Source organism: Aptenodytes patagonicus, chromosome Z, assembly GCF_965638725.1.
Source record: "Aptenodytes patagonicus chromosome Z, bAptPat1.pri.cur, whole genome shotgun sequence".
NCBI lineage: Eukaryota > Metazoa > Chordata > Aves > Sphenisciformes > Spheniscidae > Aptenodytes > Aptenodytes patagonicus.
The window spans coordinates 28,488,123-28,514,097 of record NC_134982.1 but is presented as its reverse complement, the minus strand read 5'-3'; the positions used below and the strand labels follow the sequence as shown (position 1 = coordinate 28,514,097).

General features: G+C 36.9%; 1 protein-coding gene across 3 annotated transcripts in view; it reads right to left on the bottom strand.

The window, feature by feature from the left end:
* Positions 1 to 25,975, bottom strand: part of CERT1 (ceramide transporter 1) — an 89,782-nt gene that overhangs the window by 14,841 nt on the left and 48,966 nt on the right. For 2 of the 3 annotated variants that reach the window (XM_076363403.1, XM_076363405.1), the window contains 8 exons: positions 17,966 to 18,073; positions 16,554 to 16,692; positions 15,493 to 15,576; positions 9,646 to 9,803; positions 3,919 to 4,011; positions 2,387 to 2,473; positions 1,333 to 1,425; positions 680 to 757 (listed from right to left, as the gene is read on the bottom strand). In XM_076363403.1, the coding sequence (XP_076219518.1) occupies positions 680 to 757; positions 1,333 to 1,425; positions 2,387 to 2,473; positions 3,919 to 4,011; positions 9,646 to 9,803; positions 15,493 to 15,576; positions 16,554 to 16,692; positions 17,966 to 18,073 (840 nt within the window). The remainder of the gene's footprint in view (positions 1 to 679; positions 758 to 1,332; positions 1,426 to 2,386; positions 2,474 to 3,918; positions 4,012 to 9,645; positions 9,804 to 15,492; positions 15,577 to 16,553; positions 16,693 to 17,965; positions 18,074 to 25,975) is intronic. The other variant, XM_076363404.1, reaches the window with a different exon arrangement.

The following is a 25,975-nucleotide window of genomic DNA, read 5'->3' as shown; positions in this document are numbered from 1 at the left end:
AACTCACATACCTAATTCTACTCCAAACTATGATCTTCAGAGCAAGCACCTAGAGTAATTTTGTACATTACTGGAATGTGTCACTATGACTACACTGACATATTCAGGATGTCAGACTTATTTTCTGAAGGATAAATGAATATATTGAAACTCTTCAGTAAAACTTCTCATACCCCCAATCTTGTTTGTAAACAACATACTTTATGACCTTTCAGTAATGAAACTAGTTGTAGAGGTAAAAATGGTTAATAGTGAACCTTAACATTTAGTATCTTAATGTCATTACAAACAAATGTTAAAGACAAAAATCAAACCTTTGATTTAAAAGCAAGAAAAACTATTCAATTTGAAGCAAAGACCATCTCCAACCCACACAAAACAGGTGTTATTCTACTTTTATTATAATCAGAAATGCAAAATTTTCAAGTTGTAGGCATTTTTATTTAAGCTACTGAATTAAATCCAACATTTTCACAAGATTTGGGCCTCTGCACAAGTGATATGCATGCAAGCAGAATGTAAAAAGACAACCATTTAGTACAGGAATAGAGAACTCCTTTGTCTCAACGTACTAGTTTAAAGCAAGCAGTGATTTATGTAACAAAAAACCCAGGTTCTAGAGAAGAGGATGAAATACAGCAAAGATATGCAACCCCCAGTCTACACATTAATACAGTACCTGGGCGCTGAATCTGTGAACATCATCAGAGGCACTGACTAGATCAATGGAAGACATGGAGGAAGAGCGACTATAGGGCTACCAGAGACAGACAAAGAAAAAACCAAGTAATCAGAACAAAGGCACAACAGAGCATTCAGTACCAACTTGCAAGCACAAGATAATGAAGAAAAGGAAAACAAAAGCACCATAAGCAGCAAGCACAGCAGCAAATGCTGATTTCATGCACCTATTATGTATTATGCTCCCACTGTAGCCCTGAGAGGAGCATAGTGTTTCCAGTAACACCAAAAAAAAAGTCAACTGATCCTGATACAAAAGACTTTTTTTTTTTTTAATAAAATCAATTCAATGAATTTTGGTGAAGGTATCTTAAAAACACTGAGGTTAGCAAGTTGGGATTTTTCCTTTATTATCTAACTGACAAGCTTGATACAAGTCAAGAATATTCTAAATAGATACTCAAATCAGTATTTTTTGAGCCAAGACAGAAAACAGTCCTTCTCCAATTCCAGCTACTTAATCTGAAAATGAGTAAACCATTGAAAGTTACTAGAAACACCTAAAAAAATCTCACCTACCCATACAAAATATTATATAGAAATATCATAGGTCAGCCCATTATTCAGAGGAGATCATGAGAAGTATCTTACCTTTTGGACAAATCGATGAGTTCCCACAGCAGAATATGCATCTCCAGAAGGTAAGGATGTCGGCCAGTGTAATCTGACCTTTTCACTTTGGGACTGCAACAAAATAGGTTTAATTATTAGTAGTCAGCTGCTACTGGATAGACTGTGAAACAGAGTGTGTCATCCTCAATCTACATAGTGGCTACAACTACCAATGCTGTCCATGACAGGCATGAAGCTGTCATCCTGCTGGAATTCTCAGTAAGTGAATGGGCCTGAAGACTGAATTCATCTATACTTCAGAGTGTATTTCTGAGTTAAGGAAAACAGATCATCAGCATTAAGGATCCATGTAGTAGTACAACAGTCACTCTCTGCTAAAAGATCCCAACATAGGTAAACTCTGTTGGGTACTATATGAAAAAGAAAGTTAATTCTTAACCAAGTCATTGTATTCACTGTATTCATAAGCCTCAACATTTTTAAGACAAAGGATGCACCACTTTGTTATTCCCTCTCATTTTATATACTGCTATACGTTCTCATATTCTGTGTATTTCCTCACATACATCTTATCCCTTTCTGATCCTTGTCACTGAAGTGTATTCAAGAAATGAGTCAGAGAAGTAGCCAGAGCCTACAGAATTCTTAAATAAAAACAAACATCATTAGAACTATGTCTTTCCTATCTCACATACTGCTAGAGTCAAAAGAAACTTCAGAGCAATGATTAGGTTTTGAGAAAACAACTGCAGCGTTTGATATTCTTATTTGCACAGGGCATCAGTTACATACAGGTAAGTTTTATACAGGACGCTTATTTAGGAATTAGAAACTAGACACATTCAATTAGCTTAACACTTACACTATCCTTTTGTAAGTAAGCTGTGAAGTCACTTTCTCAAAATTACTGTTAAGTAACAATATTTAACTGTAAAAATATTAAGTGAATTCCCATTATCAGTATCAGAATAAAATATCTATAGCTTCAGGAGATGTACCCCAGGACTGAGTTTACGTCACAGAAGTCTCTCATGATGTGCCCATCACTAAGACATTTTTCAAGTATCAATACCTGTTCCTCCATTTTATCCTGTCTATCAAGAGCAGCTTCAACAGCATCAAAGAATTCTTCTTCATTAATCAGACTATTAGGACCCTCCTAGAGCATAAGAAATAAAAGTAGTTCAAAATCTTGGAGACACGAGAGTTCCACTTAAGTTTAATATTAGAAATACATATTTATATATTATGCATATACCTGATGGAAGCAAATTTCTTCTATAGACCTCAAATATTTTCACCAATATTCTTAGGATTACAATTCCTCTGAAAACTTGTTAAAGGAAGTTACTCCCTCTAACTACAATTTAGGGATAGTTGTATAAAGAAGGAAAAAACCAGGAAACTGAGTAACAGTGTCAATACGCTTTGACATCAGATTTAGGTTTTAATTAATTAACATGTATATTCTCTTAAAAATGTTCCCAGTGTGTCAGTAAAGTACACATATTAACATAATTGTGTAGTTAGACTCCTTCCAAGTATTCCAGTGCCTTAGGGCGGATTTCAGGTATGTGCTCAAAAAATAACGAGAGAAGACAAAATTCTGGGGATCTCTATTGAAAATTCTTGGAAAGAACAGTTTAACAGTAAACAGCAGGTAAAGTTGAGTCAACTATTAAAAACTTGAGTCTACTAAGTAAAATGGTAATTTCAGAAAATTAGGTTTACTGCTTTTACTGTATTGTAAAACAAGCTGGTCCAGCAAATTTCAAAAAAATACTTTACAACAGGGATATCTGGGAGAAGCAGCTGGGTTCATAACCAGATAGACAAAGTCCAACTTCCTATCCATCTCTTTCTTTTACAGTGTATGCCTCAGTCACAACAGAGAACCTAAGCTCAAGTATCTTTTAAACATCTCAACACATTAGTACTATTTCTCAGGCTATGATTTGTAAATAGAAACGTGTTTGATTAATGTACATGAAAGGGTCAAGTTCTTAAAAATTATGCAAACTGCATTATAGGTGCATTAGCTTACATTATTTTTCAGAAGGTGGTTTAAACATCTTAGAATTTGACTAAATTTCTCACTGAGGAGGAAGCTGCTGAAATATGCAATTTAGCAGATGAAAGGAACCTAAAATCACTGAATTTGTCAACACGAAATTTCAAGTGGCAGTGACAAGTTAAAAATCAATTCAAGTTAAACTTCAGATTCTAGGACTGCCTCTGCAGTCAGGGTTTACATATCTATACAGCTGAACCATTAGAAAGGGAAAGTACAAAACTATTGCATATAAGCAGTATCAAATGTACAAGAAAAATAATCAAAAATCAGCAGAAATATCTTCAAACAAAATGCTTTTGACAAAAGCAGAACATGGAAGCCCGAGGTGAAGATAGACTTCCATTCTCAAAAAACAAAGGACTGAGATTCTTCATCCAGTTTCAGCTTCCAAAGTGGAAAAACAGAAGTGGCGTGAACACACTTGCACAAACCAAATACCTCGATTTACACGTCCCTTTCCCCCCTTTGAGAAACAAACCAATCTTTAAAAGTAATAGTGTTTTTAAAAATTTCAAAAGCAGGATTTGTACCTCGTAGTCTGGCCCTCCAAAGTGGGACTTTTTCTTCAGTTCTGTCACAGCATTTTTGTATGCTTCTTCAATTCTTCTCCTTTTCTCTATCTCCTGTAAAATTACATGATCATTTGATGCAGTGAGAATGAACTGACTGATAATAGTCAACATGCCAATAAATGGAATGACCAGTATAGTTTTTTCCAAGTAACAATTGCAAAGCTGCTGATTTTCTGAATTTATTTGCATGCATTGTATGTGCCCATATACATGCATATATAATACAAAGCTTGGGGAACTAGCTACCTTGAGGATACCTTCTTTAATTCATGTGGAAGAAACTAGATCAGCAAGCAAAAACTGGTATCTAGTTTAAGCACAGCTATTCATGGTTCATTGAGGGTCAGACTTTGTATCTGACTGTTTATATAAACCTCCTTGACACAGGTGCTTGGGCAGTGATGACAAAAGGTGAAAAGTAAGACTAGTAAAAAGCTAACTTCTTGAATGTGACGAGATACTAATGAGTCACAGCCACATCCTGGCATAGGATGAACGTGATTCATTTGGTGAACTTCATACAGAGACTAACAACTCAACATCATTTTCCCGTAATAGGTGTGTGACTGTACTAGAGTCACTGATGATGTCCATACCATTGTCTATTTTGAATAAAAAAGTAGTAATGCCAGAATCAGATTAAGTCTAATATTTCCTCTGCAAATTCTACATACTGCTAGATATTCTCAGTGAAAAAGCTATGAACACTTCTGAAATTCTTGCAGAGTTCAGCTTTAATATGCAAGATGTTTCTCTGTCCCCTTTCAGAATCACTTCAGGTGGAAGTAAGTTAAGTTTTACACCACTCACATCTTCTTGCAGATGTAATTATTCAGCAACCCAATTTGAACTTTAAAGGTAAGATAAAGATAAGAACTTTAAAGTGGAAAACCCTTAAGCAATACTGAAAGGCTGAGTTTACCAACTGGGAATTTGGTGGTAACATTCACTCTGGAACACATTTTCCAGTTTCTAAAGAAAAGTTTGAAAAGCAAAACAGCAGTTTTGATGTAAAACAAAGTAGTATAGTTTTCCTCAGGAAAATTCTTAGGAAAAAAAGCAGCACTTAGATGAAGACAGTATTGTCTTTACCTGTGAACATAGGCTTTTCCCTTCTGAAACTATCACAAAGAGACAATAACTGCTAATACGTAAGTTTCACAAAATTTTGCACATTTATCTTTTTTGAAAGTAACTGGAGAGTCCTGAAGATGCATAAAGCATGACTTGAGTGTAAGTCATTGAGAGAAAGCATAGAAGTTTTAGCAGAACACTTGGAATGAAAAACAAAAAAAACCAAAACACAACTCCTCCTCCCGCTCACCCCAAATCCCCACACTTTCTGTACTTCAATCTGCAAATTAGTGATAATTCACATGTCAAAAGACAACTCCAAATCTGCCATCTTCTCTTGGCAACAAAAGTAAATAAGGCAGAAATTGGGAAACTGACTGCACAGCAGAAAAATTACTGGTGTATTAAAACTCTGTAAAATTTAATGAAACATTTAAGTTACAATTGTAAAAGATGAACAGAATAAGCTACCTAAACATGTTAATCTTAAGGTAAAATTGAATGTTCAGAAGATAAGTTTGCTCGTTAATAACAATTAGTAAGACCAAAGGAAACAAGAACAGAAAAATGTTGCTGTAGTCAAGACAACAAGAGAAGCATCATCACAAGGATTTTGTTGCAAATAAAACAATGGACCAGATACTAGAGATCAAAGCCTTTCCTTGTTTATCCATTTTAAGAAAAAGTCTATTTTAAAATACATTCAAGATGCTCATACTGAAAAATATACTGCACTGAAAAAATAAAAAGTCAAGCTCAAGATCTTAACAGCTAAGAGTACAAGTTGAAAGCAAAGCTGTAACTACAGTTACCTTTAGATAACATTACATGGTTTTGTATTAATTTTATTCTGGCCATCTGACTGTTTTGGTAACAGAAAGAAAACTGAATATAGAATTCTAAAATTACAAACCTTAAGTGCATTATTTTAGCAGTCTCCTTAAAAATTAAAAGATGTTTTTATAATAATTTCTTGTTTTCGAAAGTTTAGAAATAGTTTCCAACCTTCAGAATGTAACTTAAAACCCTTTCTTTTATTTTATAAAAAGGGGGTTATAGAGAAAGATACTCACTTCATAACACTGTACTCATCTCTAGTAAAATTGTAGTCACCTCCAGATTCAACAAATTCTACTGAACTTGAGCTTTTTTTAATATGAGAAATTTTTTAGAACAGCTATAATTTTGAAACATATTTGCTTCAAGTTCAGCAGACATAAATCTATCTTGCATCTTTAGGCTAAGCTAGCCCTCTACAAGATGGAGGCTGTGTAATTCTGTGAGGTAGCAGGACTCTTACTAGTCACCTTTGTGTGTGGCTGGTAAGTAAAAGGCAGTTCTGAAACTAGCAGAGTGAGGAGGCTGGAGAGGAAAGGAGAGTAAGCTGGATTACAGTGGCACGTATACTACTTGTAAAACACTCATTGGTTTTAGCCACTGACAGAGATCTTATTCTTCCTGTGACAAACCTGCACAGCGCAGAGCCAGCGGCATGAAACTGCTGATACATGAAGGACAAACTTGATGCTGCCTCTTTCAACTCTGCTAGATGTTCTTTCACAGGCACCGGACAGACTTTTAAGAGCTCTAAAACCCTTCCAGCTAGAACATAAACACAAACAGCTGCCTAATTTAATGTAATTTTGCCCTCTAATTTCTCTTAGAGAAGGTATTCTGAGCTTTATCATCTCATAATATTTACTTCCTTTTCAGAGCAGTTTACACATCTATCCAAGAAAACCAGAAGTACAAAGATCAACACCATTCTCCTCCCACATCTATTTATCAGATGACAGAGCAATGTTTTTTGCTCAGGCCCATAGTTACAGAAGATACTCTTATAAAGCCATGTTTAATCACTACAACAAGAGAAAAGAAAAACAAAAGCAGCTCTACAACTGAAGTGGAATAGTGTTAGCAGAGGTCTGAATACAGTCAACTGCTGTCTTTAAGGGTGTAGATATCAAGGGGCTGGTCATGGGGGACTGCACGGGTGGCCTCTGTGGGAGGAGGCCAGGGACTGCCCCAAGTAAGACAGAGGTGCTTCTAACCAGCTCCAAAACAGACCCACTGCAGGACACAGCTGAGCCCACCCACCACGTGTGTGGCACCTCTCTGAAAATGTATTTAAGAGCAAAACACACCCCAGGGAAAGAGGAAGGGGGAACAAAAAGTGAGAAACAGAGGAGATGCCAAGGCCAGAAGAGGAGGAGGAGCAGCTCCAGGGCAGAGAACATATCCACGCTGCAGCCCATGGAGGACCCCACACCACAGCAGAGGGATATTTCCTGAAGGAATCATGCCCCGTGGAGGACCCACACTGCAGCACATTTTTCCCAGAGGACTGCCGCCCGTGGAGAGGACCTGTGCTGGAGCAGGGAAAAAGTGTGAGGAGGAAGGAGTGGCAGAGATTAAGAGTTTTGGACTGTCTGCAACCCCCCATTCGTCACCTCACGCTGCTTGGGGCTAGCAAGCAGCAGGTTGAGGGGCCTGCAGTGAAGGAGTGAAGTTGAGCTTGGGAAATGGGGGAAGAAAGCTCTAGTGTTTGTCTTTTTGTTTCCCATTAACTGGATCTACTTTATACCAGCAACAAGTTGATTTTCCCCAAGTCAAGAACGTTCTGTCATGACAAGAACAAGCAATCTCCCTGTCTTTCTCTTGACCCCTGAGCCTTCTCATCCTGTTTTTCCCCCTAGTCCTGGGTGGATGGGTGGTAAGCAGCTGGGTGGACATTTGGCTATTAGCCAAGGCTAGCCCACCACAATTCTATATTATTTAATTAAATAAAAATCTCCTCTTCGAAAAGGCTAGCAATTAGAGGAATACAAATAAAAAGTAATTATTTTGTATTAGAATTACTTTACCATGAGTGTGCTGTAAACCCCAGAAAATTTCATTGGCAAATGTGACTTTAAAAAAAGATGTCTACCAAAGCAAAGCAACTTAAAACCTCCAAGTTTTTAGAAACTTTTGCTATTTTAATTTCTGGAAAAACAAGTCCAAATAAGCTTGTGACCCCCTTCAAAATGTATTTACTCATGCTGTGTGAGGCATCAGTCACATGAGACTCAAAGTGAAATTTAGGTTTGAATTTGTTAACCACTGGCAGCTAAAAACAAGTGCTTTAAAGTTAGTCCACACAGGAAGGAAAAAAGTGACCAATAACTAATCTGAACAAATTCAAATGCTATATTAACATATTATTCTGTATTAACATATACTAACCTAGGGACAAGAAAAGTTCGCTTCATCCATGCTTTAAGCAAAGTCTGATCAACAAGAGTGAACTGTGTTTGCTCAGCCTGGAGAACAGGCAGCTTTTGTGGTGGGACCTAATAGTAGCCTTCCAATACCTCCAAGAAAGTCATAAAGAAACTGAGCTAGACTCTTCACAGCAGTCTATAGTAGAAGGATGAAAAACAATAGGCAGATCCTGGAATAGTAACAACAGTTGAGCAGCAGAACAGGCTGCCCAGAAAAGCTGTGCAGTCTCCAGCCTTGGAGACTTGAAACCAGACATGATAAAGCCCTGAACAACCTGGTCTGATCTCAAACTGTCCGTCCTTTAAGCAGGAGGTTGGAGAGAGAGACCTCTTGAGGTCTCTAGTCCAACCTAAATTACCCTATGATTCTATGAACAAGCTTCAAGTCTTGGCTCTACTGTAATTCCTCCAACTACTTAGATGAAGCAGTAACAAATAAAGTGTTGACAGAAGTCACAATACAGTTAGACAGGGCCAGGACAGACAAAGACGACCCAGGAGACAGGGGCAAGGATTCAAACATGGATGTATTTTGTCCAAATGCGTTCATTCTTTGAATCGTGTACCACTAAAACATATGGAGTAAGATTTGAAGTGTGATATACACCACAAGGAAACACATTAAATGAAAATCAAGAGACAACAACAGCTAGAGGACTGCACAGGACACCAGCCAGTGATGGCAGGATTCTAGAAATCAAAGCCTGAAGTACAACCTAGCCATGCCTCCAGCACATCTCATGAGAGAAGACACTGCTCCTTTCGAGTTGCTATAGTGGTTGAGCAGGCTTAGCATGAACTATCGCTGCCATTAGAATAACAGATATTTAATACAACGCACCTAAAACATTTAACCAATTAGTATAAAACATGACAATCTCTTCAATCTCCTAAAGGAAAGTGAAATAATTGTATCTTAAAGAGACATTTAAAGTTAGAACTGGTTGTTTTCGGTATTGCCACCATCTCTTATCACAATTAAAACATTTCAGAGATTTGCACATCATTTTGCAAGGGTGGATAATTAGGTCTCTTTTTAGAAGGCTGCAAGCAATACACTTATTACTACAGAATACTGCCAGGTTCTCTGTAGATACAAAAAAATAGAGGAATACTATCTGAACAAGGGCTAGGAAAAGAGACTATGATGGATATTGCTACTATATCACCAGTCAGGATGAGGCTTTAACATTTTATAGGAGTAATACTGAAAGCACCTAAAATTAATCAATGTTGTACATAAAAAAAAAAGCAACACCTGGAATAAAAAAGTTAACAACATCTCATTTAAAATTTCAATTTCAAGCTAAAGAAACTTTTTTTTTCAACAAAAGTAAGATGATCTTACCTTATCTAGCCTTTTTTGCCAGCTTTCTTCACGTTTTACCATAAGTTCAATACAATGAGAGAGTGTAGCAAGGATTCCAGCAGTAGTTGCCTTGAAAGTTATAGCTTCTCCTTTAAAGTCTATGCCATTAATTCCTTTGGGTGTCACATGCGGAAACACTAAAAACAAACATGAATCATTCACTGATAGCTGCCTTTAACTCAAACAAGTATTTCACATGTATGGTTATATTACAACTGTTTGATGAAAACAGACTGCCTAGAAAGTTAATTTAAAAATAAAAATCGAAAGTGCTAATAATTCTCAGCTATCCACAGGATAAGGAAAGAGATTCCAAAGGAGGAACACATCCCTTCAGCTTCATCTTGCTATACTGTATTTCAACTCTGCTTGTAATGCTGTTATTACTCTGCACTCTGCAAATCATGTGGGTGGAGGGAGTGGTAATACTTTGTAACAATAGCAGGTTGACAGCTTGAAGTGGGGCCTAATTAACACAGAGCAACCTTAAAACATATCTGATACAGCACTAAGAACGGAACAATTTCAAAATGCAATCAAACCCAAAACGTAACATTCAAGGTTGCTTTAAGCAGGTAATTATAGATTTAAAAACCGCAAAGTAAAAACGTATGATATAAGATAAAAGTATCACATGTGTTGAATTATCCAAGTACTGTGGGTTTTGCAGTTCCAACAACTACTTCATGCTGTCAACCAAGCCATCTGTTGCTAAGGCTATTTAAACAAGTCACTTAAAATGTGTGACAAAAAAAGTACCTATTATATGTCAAACTCCTATGTAGGTTGACATAATAACAAATCAAACACTACACATTAATGTCAGAAAATATTAGAAAGCAGAAGTAACACCCATGTTGAAGCTGACTGAGCCCAGCAAGTTAAAGTAACTCCTGCTATGCCATAGGGCAAGCTAATGACTTATCACCTAGCTGGATATCACTCCCCCCCCCCAATCTGTCAGTTTGTCAACATGCCACTGTTAGGTTTAAAAAGTACAAATAAATATTTGTGTAAGTTTATTCAGTATCTGTCTGCAAGGGCAAAGTAGAGCTTTCAAACAGTTCAGTTCTTGTAGGGAAGAGAAATGCAATTGCTGTTTCCTAATGGTAGAGCACAGTATCTACGCTTCAGGAACAGAAAGCAGTTGTCACATGGTCTTAAGCAATTGTTTAAGTCTCTAGAGGTTTTATACACCCTCCTTTCAGAAGGAATCAAACTATTTTTCAAACAGATGACTACACACTACTTCAAATATCTCAATAAGCATACATACTATGGTAGAACACAGCTTATTTTTTGTTTCATGTTAATCAAGAATAATCCCTAAAAGGTAAAGATGACAGGGGCTGGAGAAAAATGGAAAGAGAAAGAAAAATCTGTTTCAGAAACAATAATGAGGAGAGCAGCTCTCCCTCCCCCTAACAGCTGCAGAGGGAACATGGAGGAGGCTGAGACTGAAAGTGGTGTAAGCTGGCAAGGAGGCGATGCAGCGGATTCACTGAGAATAATGAAAATTACACAAGAGCTTCACCCATAACACTTCATGACTGAAAAACACAGCTTATACTAATAATTTGTCATGTTGGTGTAGACTGTTCGTGTTCATGTGCAGGCTTACCAGCACAGCTATAATGCTTATAGATGTGATTTTTCTCTCAATTATGCAACATGCTAAAGAAACTACCACTGGCTGCAACAGTATGAAAGAATATCAGAAATCTCTATGGTAGATTATAAGGGAGATACAGCAACACAGCCTCATTCCCTGGAAAAAAGCCAGCTTTTGTTCCTGGATATCTTTAAGTCTCAGCTACATACAGCTCATTAATACTTCCATACAGTTTCAGTCATCATACAGTCTAAGTCATTTCTTAATGACTAGTCTCAAAGTAGCAGTGATACATGCAGAGCTTGCAGTTTTAAAGTCAGTGTCCATAGTTCCTTTCAGCCGTTATAATTCTGGCAAAACTGAACTTGTTGCAGAAAGATGCAAAACCTGCTTCTTTGAAGAGATGGTCACTCAAGAGGTTCCTTACAATGGATGGGAGTATTTTGGTTCATTCCTAATCACAGGAGACATTTGTCTTCCCAGAACATTTCAGAAGATGACCTCAAGCCCCATCTCACTAACAGTTGAGCTTCAGCACATTAAAAGTATTTGTCAGGAGATTTTCTATTTGGAGAGCCCAAATATCTTTCCTATTCCTTTTTTATGCTTTTTTTCATGTCAGCTACAAGACTGTGTTTCAAAATGATACCTGGCATCAGGAGATCAATATGGTTCAAAGCAAAGGCTAACAGGAAAGTGTTCTTACCATTGCAACTGCTCTTCTAGGTTGGTGATCAAACTGCATGCAGCCAACTGAAAAAAGCAGCAGGATGATTTTTCTCCTACTTTAACTTCAACATCTTCCAAGTAGTTCCTTTTTAATTATCCTGTCTCTTAAGCATTTTGCTTTATTCCTGATTTGTTTTCTCTTGCTTTTCATATAAAGGATTCTTCATACCATGCTTTAGCCTTCAATAGCTTTTTAGCCCTTCTCTCCTACACCTCTATGTCTGTTAGGAAAGGTCAGTTTTCCCTTCTTGTTCCTAAGATTCTGCTTGTAACAGTTTCCCCGGATGTCCCAAACATCACCTGTTTGATCAAATCTGTTTTCCAGTGAAACAGAAAATTATTTTAAAGACAGTAAATAGAAAGAAGTTCCTTTATCTTTTCCATTTTATGCCACCTTTGTATCTTATGTCACTAAACTAATTCTAAGTGAAAAAGAAACATTTGGTTGCATGACCCGTTTATTCATGCCTACTGTTGTTGATCTTCTGTAGATAGCAGCAGGATCAGTATGATTAGTTTTCCTCTAAGAACAACCCCATTATTTCAGCAGTATGTTGGTGAATATTCTTCCTCCATTCAAAGCACAAAAATCCAGCAAAAATCCACTGTTTTACATCAAATTTCTCTCCTTCAGCCTCTGTACCATTTCCATCTTTATAGTTCCAGTACAAAAACACCTTCTGTCTTCAAAGTGGGTTTTGCCTGCTCTTCCTATTCTTATGTAATTTAAATCCAAATACACTCATTTTCCTAAGTGGATGGATGGGAACACTTGCTAACCAAGATTCTACATTCTTAGAATATAAAATCCCAATGGATAAATATGCATCAGCCAGATACTCCCTTTGTGTTTTATACAAATGATCATTGTTTCAGTTACCAGATTTTTTAATTGGAAAGTGACCAATAAATTTAAATACCTTCACAGTACTCTTCCTAGCTCTTCACTCAAAGATCCTAGAGAGCAAAGAAAAGAAAAAGCTTCCCTATCCAAAATGTCTTCTTCAGAGTAGTACACAAATCTCTATAGTCGTGTTAACTTTCTCCTCCCACCCAGGAAAGGTGCAGAAGGGAACAAATTTCAAAAGACAATGTGAATATGGTCCCTTAAGTCAGTCTTTAATCTAATTATTTGAGCATTAGATTGGTGCACTAGTGGTTTGAACAGTAGGCTCAAACACTCCTTCTTATCATAGCAGGCTAAATAAGACGTTGAACACATGCTTCTTACTTCCTGGAGCACTGACTGCAGAACAGCCCCAACAAACAGGCAACCACTTCTCAGCTACAGTTAAAAAGATTGTTCCAGTCCTTCCAGGACTGGATAGAGACTTCAAGAAGGGAACCTGAAATTTGAGAAACCAAAGAATCTTAACAGCTGCTCTGAGGCAAAGCTTTAGAAAAGGGCGAAGCTGAGGATAAATCTTTCATTATCAGTTAGTCTGAGTAGTTTTCTGCCCAATACATGGGCATGGCTGTCTCAACCTGAGACACCTAATTCCCTACTGCATCACTTACGACTTACGATTCCACTTTAGGGCAGAGACTAATTTTTCATTTCTAATCAAGCTTTGCAGCACTCAGCTACTAAATATTTAATGAATTTAGCCCTTAGAAATCAAACCAAGGCACAAAAAACCTAAAATGAAGATAAAGCTTTTCATAGAAATAATTGACAGAAAGTAAATTTAATGGAATCGGGAATCATAACAACTGGAATTAGAAGTTCTGCAAAAAGTAAGGGGTTGCAGAAATTATTCTCTGTAGTGAGCTATAGTAAGTGAGTTTATATACAGGTACCCATAATATACAGCAATTTCTTAGCATGTTAAGTTCCCAAAGACTCGATACAGAACTTTTTACAAGAGGAATATGGATATCACTTCAAATTCCTGTTAAACAGGTGATGAAAAAAATGAAGTGACTTACTTTGCATTTAAGTATTTTAAGATGACCAGATGTACTAAAAATAGAGACTTTCCTAATGACATTCCCCATATTGTATGTGTATATATAGCAGATACAACAGAAGAACGTAGATATGAAGAAATGTTCTAAAGGTAAATTAAGCTGAAACTCCTACATGATCCTACAAAAATTAAGTTTTACAAAGATATCTCTTTCAAAATGAATTGTGCAGTAAAATTAAATTCTCACTTAACATTTTTTTTAAAGAAGGCTTTTTCAGTTTTCTGAAATTTGTTCTGACTTAACAGTCCTCAAAAAAATGTACACTTTTATATATACAATAGGGTTAGTGGAACTGCACACTTGCTTACAGGTGAGAGTTGCAAGCTTGCTTATCTTTGGTGATAAGAGGCAAGAAAGATTTATTCAAAACTTCAGAGTTATATGCTACTTAACCTCTGAAATCAGCATTATGATTAATCCTCAGCAGAGCAAGCACTTTATATAATTGAAAAGATCTACTCATATGATGAATTCTGGAAGTATGCCGAAAGCTCCTTCTAATTCCTTTCCTCTTTCCTTGTAACATACTCTAGAAAGAGCACTTAAATACAGCAAGGAAAGATGTAACACATGGGGACAATAGCCAATTAAAAAGAAAACAGAACACACAGAAAAGGCTCATTTTGCCCATATATTTTCCAGGTTCTTGATGAAAGTGTTTACATTTCTAAAAACACTTTTGGTGAGTATTTCTTCAGGAGATTCCATCAGATTTGAAACTGGAGGTAGTGCAACTTCAAAGTTTCGTGAATCGAAGTCTCAGAAATACCTTAGGACTAACTGAATTGTCAACATCTAGAGAATGTAAACACTAAACTATTTCAGTCAGAAAACAAGAGAAAGTCTAAGAAGAATGCAAATAGATTTTAAATGCATACAGAACTTCTGCCAGGCCAGAAGCATCAGATTTCTAGAACAGCAAGACTTGCACGAGTTCTTCACGTTTACTGCATGGATGCAGTGAGTACAATAACTAGATCATTTAAAAATAAAAATCAGAATTCTGTTCATCATAACCATGGAAAAATACAGTAAGAAAGTGCTAAAATTATGATGAGTGAGAATCAGTAACAATGTTGACTTAACCATTACGTAGCCATAGAACCTGGAAAAACCATACTGGGATATACCTAACTGGAAAAGCATTGTGCTCCACCACACTCCTAAAGCAGGTAACATTTGCAAGAAAAACTGTAATTACCTGTTATAAATCTCAGTTCCCAATATCTGAATGATGCACTACAAAAACAGAATTTTGTAGTGAAAATGGCTTTGGACACAGAATAGGAAATTCCAGCTTGACAAGCTTGCATTAATATTTGTGTGAATTAAGAATAACTCAGAGAATCATGAAAAGCAGCTAATAAATAACCTAACAACTTCCTGTCACATACATTTAAATAACTATTCTTGACATTTTCTGCTTAGAAAAGAGCATAAATACCTGTCTTGTATCAGGCTTATCATCATACCATTCATACGAATTTTCAGTGAAAAGGTTGGGACACACTTACGTTTTTCCTTACTGCTGTTACTGTTATGTAAAAAATCCCCATCAGAACGCATTGTAGGGAAATCATCTTCATCATCTTCTACCACTGCATTTGAGAGAGAGTGTGTTATGTGAGTGAGAAAGCTTTTCCAATTCTTTCGTGTGCAAAGAAGAGTTAAGAGTATCTTCATGCCTAAACAGCATTTAAGATTTTTTCCTATAACAAGTCATGAACCCCTCTTTTTTTTTTTTTTTTGACCTGAGACCACTATCAACATTACTTCAGAAACCATCAGGAGACTAACATTTGCTCAGTGTTGAAATTTAGCACTCGATTCTATGGTAAGAACATTATTTTGGTGTTACAACTGGATAAGCAGGGAGCCACGATTCAGCAACTATCTACTCTTCTACATTAGAAAGTTTGCAAAGAAGTGGAATTGTACTTACCTACCGTTTTCTTACTATGAAAAGTTTCAGGCTGCCACAACAAACCCGGGGATGAATATAAATGGCTCAGGAGAGTGCATGGATGTGATAAGCTGTGCTCTGAGAAGAGCAATTCAGAGATACGTAGACATCCACACCCGAGTCTACTAGGGCCTCAAGTGTGCACCCAGTGCTCTAGTTCCAGCCAATACATCTCAGAAGCATTCATTATGGCAGCACCTTTGCCTTTTTTAAAGAACGTATTGTTTTTATCAAAACTACTATCCTATTGCTTTTTCAAAATAAAAGTTAAGAGACATAGCAACAAACTAACTTGATTTTATCTTATGGGAGTAAACAATTATTGTTCTATAACATCAAATGCTTAAAAGAGCGTTTCTTTTGCACAGCTGACACCTATAGGTTAATATTAAGTTAAGCAGATATTTATGGGAATCCCGACTTCTGAAGTGAAAATACTTAACACTCTTTATGCAGAAATATCTATGAATTGATCCCTACAAAAAAGAGTAAATTTAAGACACATATTTTATTTATATGGCATCAAATGCTATAGTAACTATTTCAAGTTACACTATTACTGTGTAAAAAGCTAACTTCTATGGAGATAAGAGTTTTCAGTTACAGTTTTACCTTTATCCCTCTGGAGTTCATCTTTGGAAACTGCATCTGCACAGGCATCAAAGTATTTCTGTAAAGTATCAACTTGTCTACACAAGATGTCTCTAAAGGTTTCCATTTCTGCAAGCTTCTCACGTAAGCTATGGCCCTTCTGAAAATACAAGAGAAAAAAGCCTGAAATGCTTCTACATACTCAGCAATAGTTCAATGCATAAATAAAAAAAGACATGGATTTCTGCAGCTATGAAGAACAAATTCAAGTACACTAAGGACATTTTAGATATCAGCAGCTATGAAATACTGTTAATGTCAGAAGAGTGAGTCCAGAGGAGGGCCACAAAGATGATCAGAGGGCTGGAGGACCTCTCCTATGAAGACAGGCTGAGAGGGTTGGGGTTGTTCAGCCTGGAGAAGAGAAGACTCTGGGGAGACCTTATAGCAGCCTTCCAGTACCTGAAGGGGGCTTACAAGAAAGCTGGAGAGGGACTTTTTACAAAGGCATGTAGTGATAGGACAAGGGGTAATGGCTTTAAACTGAAGGAGGGTAGATTTAGATTAGATATAAGGAAGAAATTCTTCACTATGAGGGTGGTGAGGCACTGGAACAGGTTGCCCAGAGAAGTTGTGGATGCCCCATCCCTGGAAGTGTTCAAGGCCAGGTTGGATGGGGCTTTGAGCAACCTGGTCTAGTGGAAGGTGTCCCTGCCCATGGCAGGGGGGTTGGAACTAAATGATCTTTAAGGTCCCTCCCAACCCAAACCATTCTATGACTCCATGAATGTAAGAAACTGTAACAAATGTTCCTTACTCATTTTGTCCACTGGTCTCAATTTTTCCTCTTGACTGCATCTGATACTTTAGGGCATCCAACAAAAGCTTATTAAAAATGCGATCTTGCATGCTACCAACTTTATGCCTATTTGCCTGAAAACAGTCAGCTCTAGTTTAAGATCTTTGTTCCAATCTTTACTGCCTTTTCTTGTGTTGCTCCTCTTCTGCTCTCCCAGAAGTACAGCCCACCCAAGTTCACATGTTAAATATTTATGCTCATGAGATAAAGCAAGCCATCATTTGTCAATCAATATTAATCAAACTTATTAAGTCACAGAATCAGCATTCCTTTTCATTTACAGGCCCTGATATTCTGAGGACTAAACTAGGAAAGGTTAATAAATGCTCCCACAGGTTTGATTTTCTTGCCATTGGAAGATGACACCACAGTCTAAAAGGGACAACTGCACAGAGGCACAAGACAGCTTCCTGTATGATCTGTTCATCATCACATGATGAATTACTAACACTTACGGTAAACCAAATATTTTGTATTTTTTCTATAGTTGTGTGAATTAATCTTCAAATAAGTTATTTCTTTTCCAGTTGTGCGTTATTTACGCACCAATACTAAGAAAAATTTATTCACTAACCTTGAACGAAGAGGTGGATGTTGCAGAGTATCCACTTGCTCCAGAAACAAGAGACACCATGGAGCCATGGCGTCGTAAACTTGACTCTGATCCATAGCCAGATTCAGTCTAAAAAACAAACCACACACAAAACTAGAGTGCTGAGGCTTTTAATAAAAAAGAAATCATAAAAGCAAGATTAATGTCATTTCCTCTGAAACCAGTCCATTTGTTTCTTGCCAGGAAGCAGCAGGGGCTTAACAACTCAAATTGTGCCTGCATATTTAAGACATTGATGCAGCATCTGTAAAGTTACTATGAATCTATTTTTTGTTATCATAATGATCTGTAAAAAATTAGTTATCTACAACCTATTATGTGCCCCCAAAAGAACAAGGCAACATATATTTAAGGGTTCAAAAAGGGGACAATGTTCCATTATCTTTGTTTATGTAATCCCTACCAAGCAATTTTCACATAGCATTCAAAAACCTATAGTACTCTACAATTAATCAGGGGACTAACATGGTTCAGTTTGAAGACAGTCAGCCTCAGTCAATCCTTCCAATCATTCAAATAGTGTGCCATTTTATTTTTAAAAGCAACAAAATAGACATCATAGAAAAAACAGACAATTGCTGCTCTCAAGTCTTTTTTTTTTTTGCTTGTTCCAGGCTTCTTTAGCAAAATTCTTTATACTAGACTAAAATTATTTTTTTACAAAGAACAAAAGTCTACATAAAACAAGGTGAGATACTAAAAGCAAGAGGCAGAAGACAATAATAGCAACTAATTAAATAATGAAGAATAACCCCCCCCCTTGATTAAAGTAACATTAAAAAGATCTAAAAATATCAAGTTTGACAAATTTCCTCACAAATCAAACAGAAGCAGATACTGAGGAACTGGAAAAAAAAAATTCCTTAAACGTTAATGTAAATGGCCTGTGCATGGCAAAGGAGAAGAAAAACCCTGAAAGAGAATGTAAGAAATAAACAGATGGTTCAGAGTAATATTTGAAATACTGTTAATAGATGTGTTTGATCAAGTAGATAGTGACAACATTGTGAAGGACTTTTGACAGAAATAAAATCTGCAGTAGCATAGAAATTCAGATGGGGCAGAGAGAAGGGGGGAGAAAACAAATGATACAGAACAAACAAGAAGCAGGGATGAAATTCTAGCTGTTGTACTTTTTAATGGAAAAATTGGAAATTGCACAGGCTTTGGGAAGGCAGGAGAGTGCTGATAAATTAAGATGCAAATGAACTTAAAGAGTATTAAAAGCAAGGAGAAAGGACGAAAAGTTGAAGCGTTAGTTAAAACAGAAGGATTTGGACAATACTGCAGTGTGCGGGACAAAGTATGTATGTTTGGGTTACAAAGGAGCAGTGGCAGAGAAACAGTTTTAGAGAAACGAAGGTATGACTGAAAAGAAAAATGTGAGTCCCAGAGTTGTCAACGTAATTCCTGAATGAACATGACTTAATGAGATTATCCAGCGAAACCAAGCAAGAAGGAGTGAAGAGTCAATTTCTGTCTGGCCCATTTAAAGAATGAGGTGGAAGACAAGAAAGTGTTGAGGAAGCAGAAGAGAAACAGGATGAGTATCAAAAGTAGAAGCAGAGTTGAAAAATGAGTATGACCAAGAAATGCAAGTGTAGTTAGAAAAAGGTACTCCAAGTGTCCTTTTGGAAGAAGGCTAAATGATCACCAACTTAAAATAAAAAAAAAAGGCACTTGTAAATTCCAAAGATTTAATAAGGCACATCTTAAGTTAATTGCTTAATTTAGCAAAAAATTAGAAATACTGCAACTTATCTGAACTAGCAGAAATAGAAGTTTATGTTTAATGACAGCTTAGAGTGAAATGATAGAACACAAGACATAGTTTCCTTATTAAGTCATACTATAAGGATGTATTAATAATTTAGTAATTTCTGCTATAAATCATGCATTTAAAGCTATTTTATACTGAGCAAGAGTCCTAGAAAAATAGCTACATAAGCGTAGCAACCAAAGTGCTAAAAGCTCCATTTTTTAAGAATTAGTCCTACTATTTGTTTTAAAGCTTGGCTCTAAAATATCTATCGGAATAGGCTTTTTTTAAATGTTAAATTTATGTTAAAAACGTTCACATTGGATACATGGGGCTTTTTTAGAGTATCAGTTCAAGTGTTAAGCAGTATACCTGGCTTTGGTAATGTATTTGGGATATTGGACCACATTTTGAACTGCAATGCAATACAGTGCAAAGTTTATACCTTAATTCACTGGGCTGTAATTTTAAGTATAACAGAAATCAAATAAAGAAGCTTTGATTAGGTTTTTTGCAAATACTCAAGAGCTTTTGGCTCTTTTTATGGACTTTAAGTCCTCCAAAGGCTTGACAAGTAAAAACAAAGTAGGTAAGGGAATAAAACGATTTTTGAAAGGACAAGTAAGAGTTTTGGGCATACAATTATTTTGTTTCAGAAGTGTTTAATGAGCATCAACCTCAAAAGAGCATTTTATGAGTCACACCACACTCTGAAGCATGAAACATTTCTTAAGATTTCTTCTAAATGCAAATCTAAAAAAAACTTCACTGTTTTACTGGAAACTTCAGTGTTTACTTAATCATATGCTACAAATATTAAGGTGACTCTGAATGTGCTTTTACTACAGTCATTTTGTCACTGGGGACTCACTCTATTTTCTCTGTAAGTTGTACACACTAGAAAGAAGGTAGAATTTCTTTTCAATAGGATATGACTTAATGAACAGATCAATTTTAAAATGCAGCCAAAATATCCATTGCATTGAGGTCAGAGCATTTTACCTAAGGACAGCAAATGTCTTCTGATTGCTTTCTCCTTTAAGTGAGAAAGACACACCTATGCAAAACCTGGATTTAAGCTTAGGAAGTTAAATTTCTGAATTTCCGTATTTGAAGATTTAATCGAAGTCACATCTTAGTAGTACTACTCTAGAACTTTCAGGAATAGATGTAATCTTAGAAGTAGAAAATCTGGGGACTTACATTCTACATTTGAACTAAATCATTTTCTTCCAATATTACCTATACAGTCAATGCTCAGTTAATTTAGTTCACAAAACAAAAGCTGAGGGTGGAAGAAAAACAACTTCTTTCCATATCAATATGTAAGCTTGATTTTTTAAGGTGCCTTTCAGAAGTACATTTATTTGACTGTCATTTATGCTTGTGATTAATAATTCCACTAAACAGTTTATCCACGCTTCAGAATTGTATACAAGACAGCATATACAGCTATCAGCTGTATACAGCTATCAGCTTGCAAAACCTACCAATAAAAAGGTGCTACATAAAAAGCATTTATGCCATTTTAACTATTTGCAACCAAGGAGCAAATCTGGCAGACGGAACAGCACACAACATGAATCCAAAGCATGTGCATTTACAGATCATGTTCACAAAACTGTCTCAGACAATTATGTTTTAATAGCCAAGGGGAAAAACTGAAAATTACATCAAGAATACTTATTTGTCAGAAGAAACAGAAAATAAGTATTCCTTTGTAACTGATGCAGAGACAAGCCATCCAGCTCACAGACAACACATGCAAGCAGCTTAACACAAACAATGAAAGCATGCATCATGCAAAGCCCCACCATTCTACTACCGCAACATCTAAACGAGAGCAGGTCACTGCCGCATTTATGTCTTGCAAAGCAGATCATCATTAACCATTCACTGCAGAAATACTCAATTACATTGAGAAGAGGAATGTTGACACAAGCTTCTTCTGTTTACACATATTTTAATTTCCCAAGATAAAAATTGGAAAAGCAGGTACAGTCCGTATGATAGAAGCTAACAGTCTCTGCTTGAAAACAAAATAACTTGGAAAAGTTATATCAATTCATACCATTAAGCACTAATGCTAAATTACCATGCTCAGTATATAGATGCAGTTCTTTGAAATTCCATGCATACATCATAGCTTCAAAGCTACACTAAAACTGGCATTTGTTAGTACATTGCAACACCTTCAGCTTTCTAAGGCATTGCACAAAATCCATTAATCCTTTCAAAATGCTTTTTCGTTGTGATAGACGAGAGGAAAGAGCCACATGATCCAAAGCTTCATGTGATTCTTTACTGGAGCAGATGCTGGTATCAGCAACAAGGCAGTACATCAGAAAAGCTGCTTTCAGTAAAATAGCTAAGTATTCGCAGAATCATATTGCAGACCTCCATTCTGGCTCACACTGATCCGCCAGTTAAGGCTTTCCTAAAGTGGGTCAATAATACTCTTGAGTAAAGCACAGACTCACAGCAAAGCTCCCCCACTTAAAAAGAAAATCAAATAAAGCAAATTATTCTTCCATGTCTTCAAGGAATTATTTTGATTATGTCTCAATTTAGTGCTGTCAAGCACTTCAATGTATGTTTGTCCACCAATGCAGGTATTTTCAGTTAGCGTTATAAATTATTTATTAATTTACATAACACAAGCAGCAGGCAGCTCCTCCCTCTAAGGCACACGGCTCACCCTAGGAGGCGATAAAACAGACATTAGGATACAGTGATTCTAATCATATTCTCTGCAGTATTTGTAAAGAATCCTACTACAACATCCAAGAGATCAAACCACAATATCTTATGAAAAACAAGAATGTAGAAAAAAGTAAAAACACAAAATGAAAGAGCTGAAAGGTAGTATGAAAGACTTAGTGAAGACTAAGCAGACAAGCTCTGTGAGACATCTGTGTTCCAAGAGCAATTTTTAGACTTGCTGCAAATGTTTCAACATATACTTGAAGAAAGAAGGGTTACTGCTGGACTGAGCCAAGGAAGGGCTACCTAGGGATGGCTGCAGACAGTAAGACCACCACAGACACTACAAGTAGGGCAGTCCAGGATGCATTTCTGAGTATTGAAGTTAAAGACACAATTAATATGTGTCTGTAGGTCTGATTTTTCAATTGTTCCATAGCCGCTGACAATGGTGATTTAAGGCTTCAAAAACGAGGTAGTTATTAGCAGGAAGGCAGAGATAGGAATTTCACAATCTGGGTCACAGCTGGATGATGATTCTCCTGCCTCCAGCCCTCCCAAGCACAGTGCAGGAGACTACTTAGAAAGCAAAAAAGGTCAAAACATGACCTTTCTTTGCAACTGCAAAAACAGGTAAAGAAATGTAGACATATTTTTCCTCCAACAGTGATAAATGTTGCGATTCCATAGTAAATAAGCATACTATGCACACAGGAGGAAAAAACCCAGGAATTCTGAGTTGAAAAATATGTATAAGACAACTGAAAAAGCAGAAACTATAGCAATATAGCCCTAAGATTATTTTAACTGATATACTCACTGTCCAATCTAAGTAACAATTATCTTTTGGGTCTTTACTTCTCAAACTCCATATACTTTTGGTAAGTCACCATGTGTTGCCTGCAGACAATAAGCCTCTTTAACAGCTGCATGAGCTAGAGTAGTACACAGGCTGATAAGCCCTGGAACCACATACTGCTTTCTAAAGAAAGGGAAAGGGCTGAGAAGCAGTATCAACACAAAAATCATTGCAGAGAGAAGAGAACGCAGGTTGACAAAGAGGCAACCAAAGGCAATGACTGGCCTTTGATAATCTTTATCCACGTAGTTCACACCCATGTTTGATTACATGCATGTGTACTGTTTTTCCATGAATTCTCTTAACTGTTACTATTCACCAAATATTATTAAACATCTTTAAATGCTAAGATTCCACAAAAGCTGAATAGGGAGAGGCAGGTGCACCAAAAGCAGAATGAAGAACAGCCAGGACACTGAGCAGGAGGACACCCAAGAGCCCACAGAGAAGGAGAGCAACAGAACGCCTTTACCATCCTGCTCCTCAGGCTTGGGAACCACTGCGTCAAAGTGGGATTTTACAGAATAAAACTCTTCCCTGAGCAAAAATACCAAACCCCAAGCTGACAATAACTGCATCCCTCCGTACACTGACTTAGTAATAAAACTAAAGCAGCTTGTACTGCTGGGCCACAAGGCTATAGCAAGACTGGGAGGGGGCAACATTTGTCCCTCCTATGAATCTGGGCTGTTGGAGAGGGACAAGTAAGATCTGTAGAGCTACACAAGAACTAGAAATCTCCATTCTGCTATTAGACACTATCAGGAAAAGCACTAATGTTCTGGTCTCAGCTCCCAATGCACTTAAGTAAGTTTTCTTATTTGCTCATAGATTTCAACGAATGAGTTCATTCAAATACATACTGCTTGATGTTGGTTTAAGGATAGTCCATGCGCAACTATGCCTTTAAAAATAAAAACAGTTCTGATCCTAACTGAAAGCACTTGCCATATCATTCTTTTTAATTGTTACACGAAGTTACAGAATAGTTAAATTGCATTTAATAGTTACATTAAATATTATTACATCATCGCTATGTATAAAATTCAAAAGGGAGTGTTGCCAGGGACAATGCACAAGTGCTAGCAGGCAGACGAGCCAGGAGGTGGCAGGAAACCCGCTGCAGGAGCCTCTAAGAGAACCAGCCTCTGAGTGCTCTTCCACGAAGTGCCCACGAGGTGGAAGGAAAGCCTGCATCACACTGGGACAGAGCACACAGGAACAACCCAGCTCCTATCACCAGTCACGAGGACTAAACTACACGCTGCATTCACAGTTAATAGGCATTTAGGTAATATCTTACTTACCCTTCAAAGTGGCAGGGAAGGAATTATTGCCACTTACTCCACTTTTTTTTTTTAACCTATGTAAGGTAGTGAAGTATTATATTAACATCACCTCTGTGTAGAAGTGGAAAAACACATCCACAGTCAGTGTTACGCTGAAGAATCTTGGGCTAAAGACCATAATCGGATTTCAAAGGAGAGACCATGGTTAAACAAGCAAAGGTTTTTTTTCACCTTTGCAGAAAGTTACTTGTTACAAGTCTGAGCCAGTTTTGGTCCTGGAGTTGAGAAGCCTACACTTTGCTTATTCAGAAGAAACATTTTTATATCAGAAAGCCCTAGAATTCAAAGTACAGGTGTAGGCAAGACTCTTACTTGCACAGGAAGAAATGGACTACAAAAAAAACTTTACAGCAACACAGAACAAATCCATCAGCAGGCTTATCAATAAGCAGAAAAACTATCAAAGCAAATGCTTCTGCAAAAAACACAAACATCGTTAAATCTCTTGTTCACCTAGTGCAGTTAACAGTTATCTTGTCACTGCTACACACGGGAACAGATTTTTTCCCTCCATTCAATCCTCAGACATTCACCTAGCCATCAGAATAGAAATATCTATTAAATGCTCGGCATACCCCAGAGTATGCAATAGGTAGCAAGCACTGGAGGATGAAGTAAGTTGGAATTCTCAAAGATGGAAAAGTCCATGTTATGTTTGACAGAGGATTTAAGAAAAATTCATCTTACGCCCAAAGGAAAACTACGAGAACACATTCAGTTTAAACTGCAATCTTACAACAGTAATTGGGTAAAGGCAGCAAAAAAGAGAAGTTTACTTTCAACACAGTGTTTGTTTTGCATATCACACCTTATCAAATCTAACACATTTTTCTTGACTTTCAAAACCTACTCCCTATTCTTCTTATTTCCTTCTTGCTGTAGCCCTTGTTTTCATCAGGTCTCAACACCCACTCCCCTCAAAACCAAGGGAGGCTCACTGCACTCATTACACAGTTGAACAAAAATGATTACACAAAATAAGGGACTCCCCAGGACATTCACCTTTTTGACATATTCCTGACATAGCTTCAGATTCCTGAATTTGAAGTTTCACAAAAACAGTCCTTCTATTTGTGTCAAAATTATGTTTGTTTAGAAACGAAGCCCAGTCTGGTTTAAAAGCTCTTTATGCACACAGAATCCTACCATCAGTAGAAGCTTTATGCCTGTTTCCAACCGTATATCAGTTTGGCAACATAAAGATTCGGCATCTTAAGCTCAAACTAACCAGGCAGTAATTTTGTCGAAAGGTAATTTGTTTTTTTACAAAAGATTAACACACTAGATAGGAAGTATCAATT